Genomic DNA, 15,500 nt, shown 5'->3' with positions numbered 1-15,500 from the left:
TTCTGCCAAGTAACCAGCAATAGTACGAGAGGAAATGGCCTCAAGTTGTGCCAGCGGAGGTTTAGACTGGATATTAGGAAAAATTTCTTTACTGAAAAAGTGGTCAAACTTTGGACCAGCTGCCCAGGGAGGTGGTGGAGTCACCATCACTGGAAGTATTCAAAAAACATGTGGATGTGGCGCTTCAGGATATGGTTTAGCGGGCATGGTGGTGTTGGGTTGATGGTTGGACTTGATGATCTTAAAGGTCTTTTCCAACCTTAATGAATCTGTGATTCTGAGTTGATAAAACACGGCTTGATTTACCACCTTCAGCATGCTATGGCAGGGTATATTTTGCTTTTCTAAGAGACTTTCTGTTTTTAAGATGAGAAGAGGTTGATGTGGGGTAGTAGTCCTTGTCCATTTAACCAGGATGATGGCTTTTTATCTCAACTGTTGTTAGCATTCATCGTTGATGTGTTTAGGTGGAATATGATTTGTGGAAAGGTGAGTCACCTTGCCCACCTGCTTTCTTCTCTGATCACAACTCTTGCACTACACTATCCAGAATTTATTGGGAAAAAGTTGTATTTACCCTGTTTCCATTTTGCTGGTCTTGCCCGGAATTGGTGTCTCTCTTGCTGATGAATAGCTAGGAGGATTTCCATCACGGTATCACCTTGCTGAAAATGTGTGCACAAATGTGTGCTTTTCCCTGCTTGTGGAGAGGCTGAGCCTGGACAACAAGGAATCCCCAGGAACATGCTGAAGGGAGCACAAGCCACACAGCAGGATCCTCATTCACCCTGGCGCTCATTGTTTATTTTGGAGGGCTAGGAAATGCAACGAGCGTGGTGTCTTTATCAACTAGGAGCGCCTGTGGGTAACCTTACCCGGTGTCACATGAAAAGATGCTTTCCTGAGGCATGGAATTCAGTGCGAAAGGGCTTTCTCTACCTGCCGGGCAAAGCCAGTGCTGATACAGTCTTTTCTGTTTACATAAATTGCTTTATGAAAGCCACACGTAGAGCTTTTCCTCCTAAATTGCAAGCACTGGAGCTGCTGATGGAGAGCACGTGCATCATGGGAGAAGCAGGGGAAAACAAGTAACTTGCAGGAGAAAGCATATCTAAAAATGTTGTTGGCAATTATATCTGTCTTTTTCTGTCTTAAATTGTTGTGTGTTGGCAAAAGAGTGTTTAATCTTTTTTTCGTCTAACAGGGCATGCTGCTAAAGCGAAGTGGCAAGTCATTGAATAAAGAGTGGAAGAAGAAGTATGTGACGTTGTGCGATAACGGTGTGCTGACCTACCATCCTAGTTTACATGTAAGTACACTGTGCTCTCTGTATGTTCAGCATCGTCAGGCCCTGATAAAGCAGTGTTAGCGAGTTCATCCTGACGTGTTTTTGCTGAGCCCTTTCTGGTGGAGAAGCTTCTTTCTCTCTCGTCATTCCCCTTTCAAAAAGACATAATTTGAGATTAAATTCCCTGCTGTAATTCTATGAGTCCAGCCAAGTTCCTTCGAATCCCTTGGAACAGGGGTTCCCTTGCATTGCAAGGGGCAGCTGAAACAGTTTAAGCCTTTGTTTTGTGCTGATGCTTTTATGGACTTGTTGTCAATGCCAGGATTCAAAATCAAAAGAGCATTTTAGAATAAAAAGTGACCTAGACTTAGTAAAGAGTGAGGAAAGTTTCTGGTATTTGTCAGTGTGCAGTGTTTATGGTTTATTCAGAAGTAAATTTGAGCAGCCTTTTGAAAAATAGCATAGCTATTAAAATAGGGGCCATAAAACTTTTTCATGTTAAGGCATCTGTCGCTGTCTCTGCCCAAGGATCCTCCACATACCCCCTCAGTGTGTGCAGCGCAGTCCCTAGGTATAGTTTTGGGGATGGAAGGAGCACAGTGATTTGACTCAGAACTAGCCCACCCTATCCTTCCCAGCCATACCAGCAGGAGGAGAGGTGAGATTTGTCAGCACTCGTTCCATGATAGAGCCACTGAGGGGACTCCAGATCTTGAAACTCCCAGGGGATTCCCAGCTCCTTTGCTTGCTCTGTAGTACAGGCGACAGTAAAATTAAAAAAAAAAAAAAAAAAAAAAAAAATGGTGTGCCCTTCACCAAGATCTTTGGAATTGTATCTGGTCTTATATTTTGTCATTATACAAAAATCAGAGGGGGGCCAGTTGTAACATTTTAGGGCCAGTTGCTTCTAAAGCTACTGGTGCCATTTTGAGCTCCTGGGCAATTTTTTAATAAGGAGTAAAAAATCAGATGCATTTCTGTACATACACTCTGGGGCTTACAGACGTGCATGTGGATCTGGCAGGAAACTTCTGCTTTAGATGGGTGATGTCTGAGGAGCACAGCCACACTGATGCTGTGCTTGCACCAACTCGCTGTTCCCTGTCTGCTGAATATTATCACTTTCTCTGGCCTGACACAAGATTTCATAGTCTCAGAACCTGCCATAATGCTTTGCTGTAGTTTCTGATGTTACTTCCATGTGTCTTAAAAGTTATTTAGTAAGTTAGATGACAGCTAGCTTCAAGGCATTACCGCTTTCCATCAGAAATCTTGTCCCTCAGCCCTTGTGTTCTGAAGCAAGGTTTTCACTGTTCCTTTTTGTGACAATGTACAAGTCTATCTGTCCTCTTTGGCCACTCTTAGTGCCTTTAGATTTAGGAGATTCTGCTGTGAAGAAGTCCCAAAATACATGAATTGTGTATTGGTATCACTTACAGAAGGGAAGCATGGATACTGCGTGCCTTTGAGGCAGCCCCCATGGAGCTCCCGCATGAGTTTCCCTCAGATTGTATTGGCCGACTCTGGCTCACCAAGCAAGGAGGAGGCAAGCTGCCGTTGTCCGCGCCCAAGTCCCTTCCTCACTGTGTAGAAGCGCGCTATTGTTCCTGGCAGTTGCTGCGCACATGTTAGTTTTTCATTGCCTTTTGCAGACAATAGAGTGCTACTTCTCTGTAGGCTTCCCTGGAGCTGCTTAGTCTCCCCCAGAGTGAGAATCCATTGAGATTAGAGGTAATTACTTTGAGATTAGAGGTAAATCCATTGGAGATTAGAGGGAATCCATTTAAAGAAGAAGTAATTACTAGCCTGTAATTGTTTCCCTCTATCCCCCACCATGCCCCCCCTACCCCCAAGAAAAAGGTACACGGCTCCGTATTTCCATTTGCGCAGACCTTGCGTAGGTGGGAGAGGTTCGTAACGAACTGCTTTTCCCTTGGCTGTATGTGGGTAGGTAGTGGTGAGGGACCATACTCAGCTCCTAGCTGACAAGAAGCTACTGGGGAAAATGTCGTACCCGTTCAGGGGCTTCCTGAGACACCTTTACTGAATCCACTCTCTAGGAGTACCTAGGGTTCTGCTCCTTCGTGTTAAAGTCTTGCGATAACGTGATTTCTGTTCTAACTGATGCTGGTTTAATGCCTTACTTCTGTTGTCTTTAGCCTTCAAAGAGTCACTGCACTACTTCAGTATGTGTCCATACTGTCAATGGACTATTTATTGTCAATTAACTATAGTTATTATACCCCACGGTGCATTCGTCATCCATCAGGCAATTGTATGTCGGTTAGTTACTGTCCGTATATTCTTAATCTTCGCACCTTGCAGTTCCTTATAGCAGTGCTGCTTGTTTCAGCGTGCTCAAAAGTATCCTTATGAGCCAAAAGTATCCACCTCAAATGGAAATAGAGCACAGATCTGACTTGACATTTTTATCTAAATAGAGTCCCGGTGCTCTTCTGTGCTGGGGCTGGAAATGTGAGTAGCATCTTCTCTGTCCTGCGTGAACCGCAGTGGGAGGAAGAGGCAGGACCAGGTACTTGAAGCCAGTTGCACTCCCAGGACAGTTTGTACAAAACTTTATAGGCGGGAAAGCAGAAAGTCGGAATTTCCTCATGGGTATTGCCACGTGAATGGGTTTTCCCCCAAACAGGACTCTGATAATATGTTCCTGGTTTGATTTTGCTAGTTTTTGTTCGTCTGTATCGGCTTGTTGCTTTTTTCACAGCAAGCCAAAGAAACTGATGAAATTTTAATATTGTGCTTGCATTGCTGTTTGGGATCATTTCTTACATTGTTTTGAAAAATAAGGACCTTATTCCTACCAACCTTCCCTTTAAATAGCATTGAAGAAGAGAACTTTTGTTAACCGTCTAAAGTCAGTTTCCTAAATTCCTAAACAGGCTGGCTCTCATCTGACCTGTTAGTTAGATTTGGCTTATCTCAAAGTATGCAGGTCGTTTCGGTTGTACAAAGTTTCACAGCCGCAATTCTTTGAAGCAAAAGGTGGGCTGGCCTCTAGTGGTGGCAGGAAAAAGTAAATTTAGAAGATAATTTGGTCTTTCCAGATTGTAGTTTGAGTCAGAACCTGCACTGGAAGAACCTATGATAATATTTAATGGTTGACAGTGAGCACTGTATTAAATACTGCTTGAGATTTGGCCAGCAGTGCATCAGTTGTGTCTGTCAGGTGGGTCTGGTGGCAGCTCAGGCATGAAGGCAGTGTTTTTTAGCATAGAGAATGTGGCTGAATTTCAGAAATCAGTACTGTCATCCTCCTCGAAAGGACTGGCTACAAAATGAAAGGTTTTGGGGTGGGGACTGAAAATCAAATAGTACCTTTCTTACAGAGGAGGTATTCCTGGAAGGGTCAGGCCTGTTTGGCAGGGCAGCATGTTGAAATGACTGCTGTATTGTGCCAGCTAAAGGAGTAACTACTAATGCCACCAGGCTGATGTTTGACACAATAGCTAAATTCGTATTCCTTCTTTTGGAGAAAGTCGGGGGAGAGAAAATGGGGACAGAAAAATATATTTACATAAGCACCCTACTGTTTTCTGACTTGGTCATGTCAGTTTTTTTCAAGAGCCTCAAACCTTCCTGTCCCTTGGGATGCTGAGGAGCTACGCCAATAGAAAATGGTGGGGATAATGAGAGAGAACTTTGACCTGCAGGCTTCAAAGTTCACCATAGCTACCTATTCATCTTACGCTTCTGCAGTATAGCCGTTGAGTGGATGACTAAAATTCTGGCTGGCAAATGCAGCATCAGCCTCCCCGAAGGGACCCAGGAGAATTTGTCTAGGCATCTCTTGGCTTTTAATGCCACATGCAAGGGCTCACAAAATATAGTCATCAGGATACCTGGTGGGCAGTTGTGGTGGGTTGAAGCTGTCTGGGTGCCCGGTGCCCACAAAAGCTGCTCTGTCGATCCCCTCCTCAGCTGGACAGGGGAGAGAAAATACAATGAAAGGCTCGTGGTTTGACATAAGGACAGGGAGAGGTCACTCACCAGTTACTGTCACAGGCAAAACAGACTCGACTTGGGGAAATTAGTTTCATTTACTACCAATCAAATCAGAGTAGGGTAATGAGAAATAAAAAACACATCTTAAAACACCACCTCCCCACCTGCCCCTTCTTTTTGGGCTCAACTTCACTCCTGAATTCTCCACCAGAAGCACAGGGCAACGGGGAATGGCGGTTGTGGTCAGTTCATCACACCTTGTGTCTGCTGCTCCTTATTCCTCAGGGGGAGGACTCCTCGCACTCCTCCCCTGCTCTAGCCTGAGGGCCCTCCCATGGGAGACAGTCCTCCACGGACTTCTCCAGCATTGAGTCCTTCCCACGGGCTGCAGTTCTGCATGAGCTGCTCCAGCCCGGGTCCCCCCACGGGTGCCGTCCTTCAGGAACAGGCTGCTCCAGCCTGGGTCCCCCCACGGGTGCCGTCCTTCAGGAACAGGCTGCTCCAGCCCGGCCCCCGCGGGGTCCCAGGTCCTGCCAGCAAACCTGCTCCAGCGGGGGCTCCTCTCTCTCCCCACGGGGCCACGGGCCCTGCCAGGAGCCGGCCCCAGCGTGGGCTGCCCACGGGGTCACGGCCTCCTTCGGGCATCCCCCTGCTCCGGCGTGGGGCCCTCCCTGGGTGCGGGTGGAGATCTGCTCCCCCGTGGAGCTCCATGGCCGCAGGGGCACAACCGGCCTCCCCGTGGGCTTCCCCAGGGACTGCTGGGGAACCTATTCTCACTCCTCTCTCCAGCTGCAAAATTCACAGATTTTTTTCCCCATTCTTAACAGTGTTCCCCCAGAGGCGCTGCCACCATCGCTGATGGGCTCGGCCTTGGCCAGCGGCGGGTCTGTCTCTGAGCCGGCTGGCGTTGGCTCTGTCGGACACAGAGGAAGCTTCTAGCAGCTTCTTACAGAAGCCACCCCTGCAGTCCCCCTGCTACCAAAACCTTGCCACTCAAACCCAATACAGCAGTGTTAAAATGTCGTTTCTTTATCTAAGTGTTATCCCAATGAATAGCTGATGATGTTTCAGCACTGTCTGTCTTCCAGAGGGTTGTCATCGTGCCACAGGTCAGTAAATGACAAAGCTTTAGCTGTGGATGTCCATTTTCTGTTCTTTTATCCACATCATCATCGCTGCCCCTTGTTTATGAAAAGAAGAAAAAAAACAAAGCTGAAACCAGCTTTTTTTTTTAGGGAAGAGTGCTTTTTTCCCCCTCTTGCATTTAATCTCTTCTAGATTGGATTTCAAATAAAAGCACAGCTCTGTGGCACCTTAAGGGGGAAGAACAGCTTCTTAAATACAAGAGAAGGAAGGTCTGATGGCCATCACTTAAAGCCCATCTAGAACATGTGTGGTGTGTGTATCCCATGTACCTACACAGCAAGGTTTCTTTTTGCTTGCTGAGGTCTGTATTGCAGCAATGCCACTCATGAGCCTTGCTCCCATCCCCAGTGATCTCATCTGATAACCTGTGCTGAGGTGTATAGTGATGGAGGGTGAGAAACCTGTCCTTTATCTCCTTGAGAAGTGTATGGATTCAGCTGGTCTGCTCAGTTCATCAGACAGTAGCCAGAGTTTCAAAACTCTTCCTTGAAAATAGTGTTGACTGGGTGAGCAGCCTATGTGAGCTAGCTCAAAAGGACCACCATTAGCAAAGTTGTCCTGTCCTCAAATAAAGTGAATGTAATATTTTTTTTTTTTTAAGCAAAATTTCAGCCTGGTAAGGAGTCGTATCCAACGCTAGGCTAAACTTTGCACGAGAGTTGCAATGATAGAGTATATGGACACGTCTTCTCGGAAGATGGTACAAAACGGACCCAATTCATGGGTCTAAGATTCTTTGAGACTTGGGATGGGGGGGACTGGGCTTTCAGTTGAGCTTTCTTGCTTGGCCGTTTCCTCCTGGAAAAGCAGACTTGGTGAGAACTGGGAGGCTACTGAAAATGCCCTGTAGGTATCTGGAAGTGTTGCAGATGCATGCACTTTTCTCAGGTCTCATAATGTGCAGCGGTTTTCCTAGAACCGCAGCTGAAAATTTTAACTATTGTTCATTTTTAGGATTTTCCTGAATAATCTGGAAATGGAAAGCGGACTTGCAAACAAACTGTTCTGCCTCTCCTCATTTTTAAGAGAACACCGCGCTAGCTGGGCTGCGCGGCGTCTTTGTGCGTGGCTGTGGGCAGCGGGGCTGTCTGGCGGCGGAGCGGGGTGTTGCTCTGGCCAAGGGAGCAGCGCTCACCTTCATGTTTATGAAAAACCGCCTACAGACATCGTTTCGGTTCAGCCTGATTTTCAGGGTTGTGTTACCTCAGGCTGTTTAATAACTCCGAAGTGTGTTGTTTGTGTTGCTTTAATAGAAATATTCATGCTCTTATATATTTCTAAAATACCATCGTGTATGCCCTTTTTTTTTTTTCCTGTTTTTGCTTCAAAGGAATGAAAGGTTGGATATTGGCTGGCTCTGCAAGCCCTTCTAGCTGGCCTTTCCTATGAACAGCTAATCCTCAAATCAGGCTTCAGTAAATACGTATTTTGGCTGACAAAAGGATATATGCATATGTTGCTTTTCATGAGAGATCCTGAAAGAGTAGTGGTCAAAGCAAATCCTACAGAGCAAAAATGAGAATATAGTTTGGTGGCGAAGATAAATCTGTCTGAAGCATGTGTAAGGTTTTATTAGAGTTATTACATCCATTAATACGCCTAAAACATTGGTTAAGATAGAAAAATTGAGAATAGGAACAGTTACAAAATGTGTGTATAGTAATTGCTTATTACTGCCAATTAATTGATATTTTACCTGCTCCCTGCAACTGGCACTCTTTCTAGAAGCCTTTTTATCAAAGCCGTGTTTAGAGCAGCATTCTCCTTTCTAACAGCATTGACTTGAATTTCTCAGACCTTTCCTCTCTTAATTCTAGCATGCTTCACTGTGAATTTACATTGCTTCTAGTGATAACTAGAGGATAACTGACCTTTATGGAAAAAAAAAAGTGTTAATCATGCTGCTGTAACTTTTTTCGGTAGAGATACATAACACAAAGCATGTAACGACGATGTTTTAAAAGACGCTTTTATAAAGTGGTATAGCTGTAGAGATCACTCATCCTCTTCGTAGCTTCCTAGAAAAACTTCTTTATTACCTTAAAGATGTAATGGAGTGAAGATCAGTTTGGGAGAAAAACTTAAAAACAGAGTGGGAAAATAGAAGGTAAAATGTGTTTGCAGTCCTTAAGTGAGACCTGTCACTTGGGATCGCTGTCAAGGCAGATTATTTTCCATTCTCCTGGCTTTGTGGCTTTTCAAACTAGAAATATTCTTGCCTGAAAGTGCCATTGCACCTGCTCTGCTTGGTGAAAAATCAGATTGTTGTTCCTGACTGTCAGCAAGCTACCCGGTGAAATACTCCTCAAATATATAATCCCAGTTGATGGGGAAGGAGAGAAAGACTGATTATTCACAGTAACTTCTTACAATCACTTCCATGACTTGTTACAGATACTCACAGGTCACCAAATGCACAAACAAGGCAAATGTGAAGCATTTTTAGTTTCAAGTCTATTCATTTTGGAGGGCCTGACAAGATTTATCACGTCATTAGCGTGGGATATTGTAGCAAACACAATACTGCTGTCGCAGAGCTGTGCAAACTTGCAGTATGGCAGTAAGGAGCAGCGAACGTACAGTTCAGTGTCTACTCCCGCTTCAAAAAGTCGGGGAAGATTTTTGGTATTGGAATGAGTTGCAATTTAAATGGAAAACGCCAAGCTATTAATTAATTGTGGGCTTTTATAAAATTAGAGCTTCCTGTCCAGCAGAGCGAACTGCTGTGGGTATAAATGCTTCATAAATTACTCAGGCTGGTAAAACTCTGATTTGTCTTTTACAGCAGTTCTTGTTACAAAATCAGAATGAGAAGTGAAGTGCAGATGGAAGAATTTTCTGAAAATTTTATTAAAATGAGTGATCCATTTAAAAAACCCAACATTTTGTGAAACTGCTGTTGTATTGAAAGTGTTGCCCTAACTTCCTCCCCTGCCCCTGCCACACTGGTCGAACTGATTAACACCATAGTATAGATACAGTCAGTGCTTTTTATTACTGAAATTTAATGTTCTTGATTCGCAATGTGAAAAAAACAGATTCGAGATGACCTCCTTTTTGCCAGGACAAAGTGCTTTAGCGTGATCAGTGTTTTCCAGAATGCATTTTCATTCCTATGTTCTCAGAAAATAACATTTCATGGCTTTTCTTAAGATTAACTATGTATTATGAAGCCGAATGATATTATGCCTGTATTTATATGCGAGAGGGGAGGATGGCTAATTTAACAGGACCATTTGATGAATATATTCCACTGTGGCTCATAACCTGATGGTGGGTTTGTTGCTGAGGTCCTTCCCGGGGAACGGAGGGGGAGAGGAGTTGGAGACTTTTGTTTCTTCTTAGGTGTGCCTGTGGCCCCAAATGGAAACCAATCAAGGAGCGATTTATGTTCATTAAGTCCTTGTCAAAACTGAAAAATTTTCTAATCAACAGCAATCTAGCTGAGGCCCCTCAATGGCTGGGAGTGTCGCCTCCGCAGTATCGGCTATTTGCCTGTTACAACTCTAGGCTAGAAATCCGCTGATGATTACATTAGGCTAAGCTGCGAAGTAAATGAACCATGTCTTATTTAGGTGCAACTAGCTTCAGTGTAGTCCTGCCCCGCAGGGCACTTTATAGCGTTTTATGGCTTTAAAATTAGTGTAGCTTCCCATTTGCTGCAGGGTGCTGCATGTTATGCCTTTGAACTCAATAAGCAAAGGGAAGGGGGCCTTTTGTTTTTTTTCTCCCCCCCCAACCCCTTCTTCTTTTTGCAGTTTAGCAATTTTGTTTTGCATCTTTTCCAGACGGCATTTTGCAATAAAAATGTCTGACTGCCACGTAGAGGCACAAAAGTCAAGGCTCCATCCATTTACTGGTCTGCTGCGGGTTTGGGGGTTTTGGTCTGGTTTGGGGGGAAGGGGATTGGGTTTTGTTTTTCGGAAGCAGTTGTTGCTGAGGGAGAACAATAGGTTTTGTGGGTCTGATAGGTCAGCTCACGAAACTGGAATTGCGTTTCAAAAAATATGCCACCCACAGTCTTTAAAATGTCATCTAGAGGCGTAACCGTAAACTTTCTTTTCCATAATAATTTTTGTTTTGCCTCAGATCAGGAAACGCTATCTCAACCTCAGTAAGCAAAGCCTCAGGAATGTTTTGTCCGATTGAATGGTGGGGAAAAACTAGCATGAAATGAAGATCTTTTTCTCAGAAGCTCAGTGTAAACCAGGGACAGATCTGGGAGGGAGCCTGGGCCTGGACCAGTTCCTAGGGCTGGAAAAACAGGCTGCTTCTGAGAGATTTTAATAGCTCAAAATGAGAAGAAGTGTGATGTTCTTGTGTACCATTATAGACACAGAAAGGCAGCGCTCTCGGAGAGTCTCTCTTGTTTGGTCTGTTGTGCGTTGGAAAAGGGTGGCAGTGGGACAGCTACGTGGTGGAAGAACCGTGGGGAGGCTCTCTAGGAAGGAGCAGGTTTTTTGTTGTTTTTTTTTTTAACATTAATGTTATGACACATGGCAAGCCCGAGGTAAGTGGGTTTGATGTGAGCTTTAAGTCCCATTCACCTAGTGCCATGATGTAAAAAATACAACTCCTCTGAAAGGGTTTCTCTCTATACACAGTCCAGCTGAGCCCAGCTACAGGAGACCCTAATTGTCTTCTACAGCTTGATCCTTCTGTTGTCTTGGTGAGTTTTCTTGGCCAAGAAGACTAGGTTGCAGCATTAGCTTTTTCACTGCAATCCCAGGGCAGAAGCACAGCCCAAAGGAGTTCAGTCAGAAAGAGTCCGACTCCGTCTTCGGCTGCCAGAGCGGACCTGAACTTGCCTGTGAGGGCAGGTTGCCAGAACCTTCCCCGTTCAGGTGCTTCGGCGCGGCCGAAACCTTGACTGGGTAGAATGGTTCAGCTCTCATGCTTCATCGGCTTGTTTTCCGTTACCTTGGAAAATACCTTGCAGTTGTGCAAATGAAGAGGGAAAACACCTGCCTTCAGGACGGGGGGGTTGTACTCCTACTTTTGCATGCAGGCAGCTATACAAAAAGTGTGGGGGATTGAGCTCTCAAGGTACTAACGGATAAATATTATATTCAGTAACTCAGCGTTCATACGCATTTTCTTGCTTAATACACTGATAATGAAATAATACGTTTTTTAAATACGACCTAGGTAGTAAAAAGGCATTTTGTGCGTGTGTGACAAGGATGACCGTCTCTTGTCTTAGAGACATGTGAGAATCCTCAAACTCTATGATGTTTTTTATATCCTCAGTGTTAAGTACCTAACATGAGCCATGTCTTTAACTTAAGGATCGTTCTAGGGAGGCACCATGCTGGCACATGCTCAGTGGTCCTTTGAAATATTTGAGATAACTGTGGTAGACGTGGATGATGTGAGTTTGAGTCCCAGCTTCACGGAAGCAGCAGCCAGCACCACCTTCTGCCTTTCCCTCGATCCATATGCCCTTCCTCCCCTGAAAAAGGGGTCAAGCAGGCAGCAGCAGCGCTGAGCGTGACTGTGGAAGAAGACGTGTGCCTGTTATCTTCAGTCTTCTGGCTTGGGAGAAAGTAGGCAGCTAGCTGGAAGTGTCACGTAGCCTGGGTTCAGCTTGTGGCCCTTGGTGGAGCATCTTCTCAGGCTTTGAGGGCAATCAGAAGTCATTGCGATGTACGGCAGCAAGTTTAACAACCGCTGGCATTTGAAAACAAAAGGGGCTCCCCAAAAACAGTAGTGTTTTGTTTTGGTAGGTCTGTTTAGAAAACATCATACCCGTTTGCTCAATTTGCATGTCTGAAAGGCTTCCGTTCAGTTAATTGGTGAAATTAATTTCTGCTGTTGTAAATGTGGAGCTGTATTAAGAGCAGAACTGAAGTAATTTTACTTTACATTATTCTGTGTCATGGCACATCGTTTCTTTCTTACTCAAGGCAATTCATTTTGTGGTGCTGTCAAATAATATTTTGTGTCATCTTCAGTCAATGTAGCTTTTATGATTTTTGCTGATATTTTAACAGTTTATTTAGTTCTCTAGATAATGGTCAATGGCCTTGAGTAGCCAAATTAACACCTTGGCAGCACTATATTTGAGCAAACTGCTAACGGTAACCTCAGGATGAAAAGCAATGAGAATCAATACAGCGAGCGTATTTTTAGGGATTATTGATTGATTGATGCGTTCTGGCCTTAACGTGAAGAGGCAGCGTTGCCCCACAGCTGACTAAGATTAAGTTGCCAGTTACTGATAACTGCAGGCCATTACCTGCGTAGTATTTCACGAGCTCAGAGATTAGATGGAGACCTTTTATAGTCCTTAGCTGAAGAAACCGTGGCGTTTGCAGGGGCTGTGATGCCGACCCGGCTGCAGGAAAACGCTACGCTCTTCTCAGTCTCGTACCAGCCGTCGCTGTGAGAATTGGAGACGACGTTGCTTTGATTCAGCGCTCCCCGTTATTCCTGTAGGAATCTATTTGGGACAACTGAGGCACTAACGGCTTGTCTCCCCCCTCCGCCTCCGAAGGCAGCTCCGCAGAAGGTGGGAGCCATGTTAAGCTGTGCTGCTGTCAGCAAGCTGAGCGCTGTGGGTCTCCCCGCCACAACTCTCAATCGCTAGCAGGTTTCTCTCATTGCACCTCATTTGCATCTGGGACATCAATTAGCATGTTTGTTGAGGCTAATTGAATGAAACTCAATCATAGCTCTTAATTGCTTGACTATGTGAAAAGAAATCACATTAATGCAGCTAATTAAGTGTATGGCAATAGATGCAACATAATTAGGAGCGAAATGTAAAAAACAAGCGATGGCGAAGGTGCAAGCGCAGGGAATTGGGCGCTGGGTTCTCTTGTTACCCACATGTTTGGGGAGGGTTCCCTTTGCTTCCTCCCCCCCCCGCGTTGCTGAATGATGAACATGGACAAGTTGAGAAGAAAAATGCAAATGGATTTGCAATTACTACTTTTTCAAGCTGTTGAGGGGCAGAAGATGGCACTTCTGGGGTGGCCCGCTGTTGAGTGGGCTCTAGGGACTTGTTAAGTGCTGTTTAAAAGTACTTGGCTTTGAATTACCCTCATGCCTTGTTAAAGGGTTTTTTCCCCTTTTTTCTCGGATCAGCATTTTCTACAACTAACATCTAGGGGAGTTATATCTGTAACATTTGCATATCAAAATCAGGCTTGCAGTCTTCTCTTTAACACAGCATATTCCAGATGACAGCAAGACCCTCATCTATTCTAATCTGATCAAACCCTCCATTGTGCTTCTGAAGCCGCGACATTATTTTGTAGTTTTAACTTTTATTCCCCAAGTGCAGATCTGAGGAGCGCGCGTAGGGGCGGATGCTCCACCGACTGGAAGCTTGGTGCTTGCCTCTCCTCCTCGGGGACGTGCAGAGATTATCGCTATGCATCTTGTGCACAATGAAAGAGGCTTTATTATTTACATTTGATATATCCCTATAAATATTTAAGCTGACATTAATACCTATGTGGCATCTGTTGTGTTTGGGTGCTTTGGTATAATAATGGTATGGCTACAGCGCATTTATTTTCTGTTTGCCAACATTCACTTACTCTCTCGGATGGTTTATAGCTCACCTAAGCCTGGTTTACTCTCAATTAAAAGGGCTTTAATAATGCCCTGTCACATCTCATAAATTGGCAGGGTAGCAGGGAAATCATACACACTATTCATCTGAAGATTTGGAATAAACACCTCTTTCTCAAATTTAAATGGAGTACAGTGGTGGTTGTAGGTTAAATAAAAAGTGTCTATTAAAAAGAGTACATGCTGAGGTTTAGTCGCTGTCTGATTAAGCCTCATTTTAGAGCCCATAAGCAATAAATGCTCAATTATGTTCGGCTTAGTGTATTTTAATTTGTGAAGAACTGACACTGAACAAGAAAGTTATGCCAACTTGATAATTTATGGGTTAAACTGTTTTGTTCATTTCTATCTAACACCTCGCAAATGAATTTTTATTAATGGATTGCCTTTGTTTCTTTTGGCAGCAGAGCTTTGTGTCCTCACCCCAAAAATTATTCACACCCCCCCTTTTTACTGTTAATAATTCTCAAACAGCTGGGGGCAGGGGAAAGCTGGTGTGATGACTTAGTTTTGGGGTTTTATCACAGATTAATGTTAGCTGTGAAGAAATGAATGCTGGTCTGGTAGTAGATTTTTGATGTGTTTTGAGAGGAACGTATCATTTGTATTGTAAAAACTGTCAAAGGTGGAAGGATTTTTATGAGGGAGCTGATTGCTCCCTGTATTATGGCAGCAGTGATGTAGACCTCGGGTATGCTTTTAAGCTGTTCGGGTGTTTACTTGTACAGTTGATGCTCTGGTGGTGTACAGGTCTGTATGCTGCAGGTTTGGAACCAACCTAGTTAAATATTGGTAGTCTTTCCTATAAGACCTTGTAATCTTGCTAAATCTTGCTCTGGACTCCTGGACAACTGGCAGTTACGTCTTTGCTGGCAAGTCGTTGCTTGTGCAGATGCCCACAGCATCACCAATCTCCAAGTTGTTCAAGTTTTATCTGAAAAGGAATTAGATCTTTTTTTTTTTTTTTTTGCCCCAGCTGCTCTTCATAGAAGATTGCTCAAGAATAGCATTCCCTTGGTTTCCAGCTTAACTCAAGAGCTTAAGCCCAGGCCTTTCCTCAATCTTTAGTTCAAATTGCAGTTTTCCTCTTGGGGTGCATATAGCCAGGTGTATTTTTGTGCAGTGCTCTTACCCCTTTTCACTCTTGCTATGCACCTTGCATGTCTTCTCATAAGATACAGTCTCTTTGTTTCTTCTAGTGTCCTCATAGTTGTTTCAGTTGTGGTTTTGGTTTTTTTTTTTCTGGAACATGAGTAACCACAACCATGTGTACCAGGAGCTGAAAACTTTGGTGTCTTGGGTGCTGGCTTTAACATTCACCACCTCTGCTGGAAACCTCTCTCCTGATGCACCCCAGGATTGCAGCCTCAGTGGCTGTCTCAGCTTAAAGAATTGCCATTTCCCCCTCTGATAGACACCCATATCTGTTTGCTTTTCTGGTTGCATCTGAAGAAGCCCACAGACAATCTAGGGAATGCCTTTGGAGCTGGAAAGCAGAATCCCAAGAGCCTGTTTTTCCAGA

At 44.3% G+C, this 15,500-nt stretch overlaps 1 protein-coding gene across 2 annotated transcripts in view; it reads left to right on the top strand.

Moving 5' to 3' along the window:
* The window catches only part of AGAP1 (ArfGAP with GTPase domain, ankyrin repeat and PH domain 1), a gene marked incomplete at its 3' end in the record, with an annotated part of 386,349 nt that overhangs the window by 245,722 nt on the left and 125,127 nt on the right, over positions 1-15,500 (top strand). For both annotated transcript variants that reach the window (XM_082001546.1, XM_082001545.1), the window contains exon 10: positions 1,205-1,309. In XM_082001546.1, the coding sequence (XP_081857672.1) occupies positions 1,205-1,309 (105 nt within the window). The remainder of the gene's footprint in view (positions 1-1,204; positions 1,310-15,500) is intronic.

This window comes from Phaethon aethereus (assembly GCF_964289735.1).
Source record: "Phaethon aethereus genome assembly, chromosome: 6".
Taxonomy (NCBI): domain Eukaryota; kingdom Metazoa; phylum Chordata; class Aves; order Phaethontiformes; family Phaethontidae; genus Phaethon; species Phaethon aethereus.
Note: the sequence above shows the minus strand (reverse complement) of the source record. Positions and strands in the feature narration are given on the sequence as shown.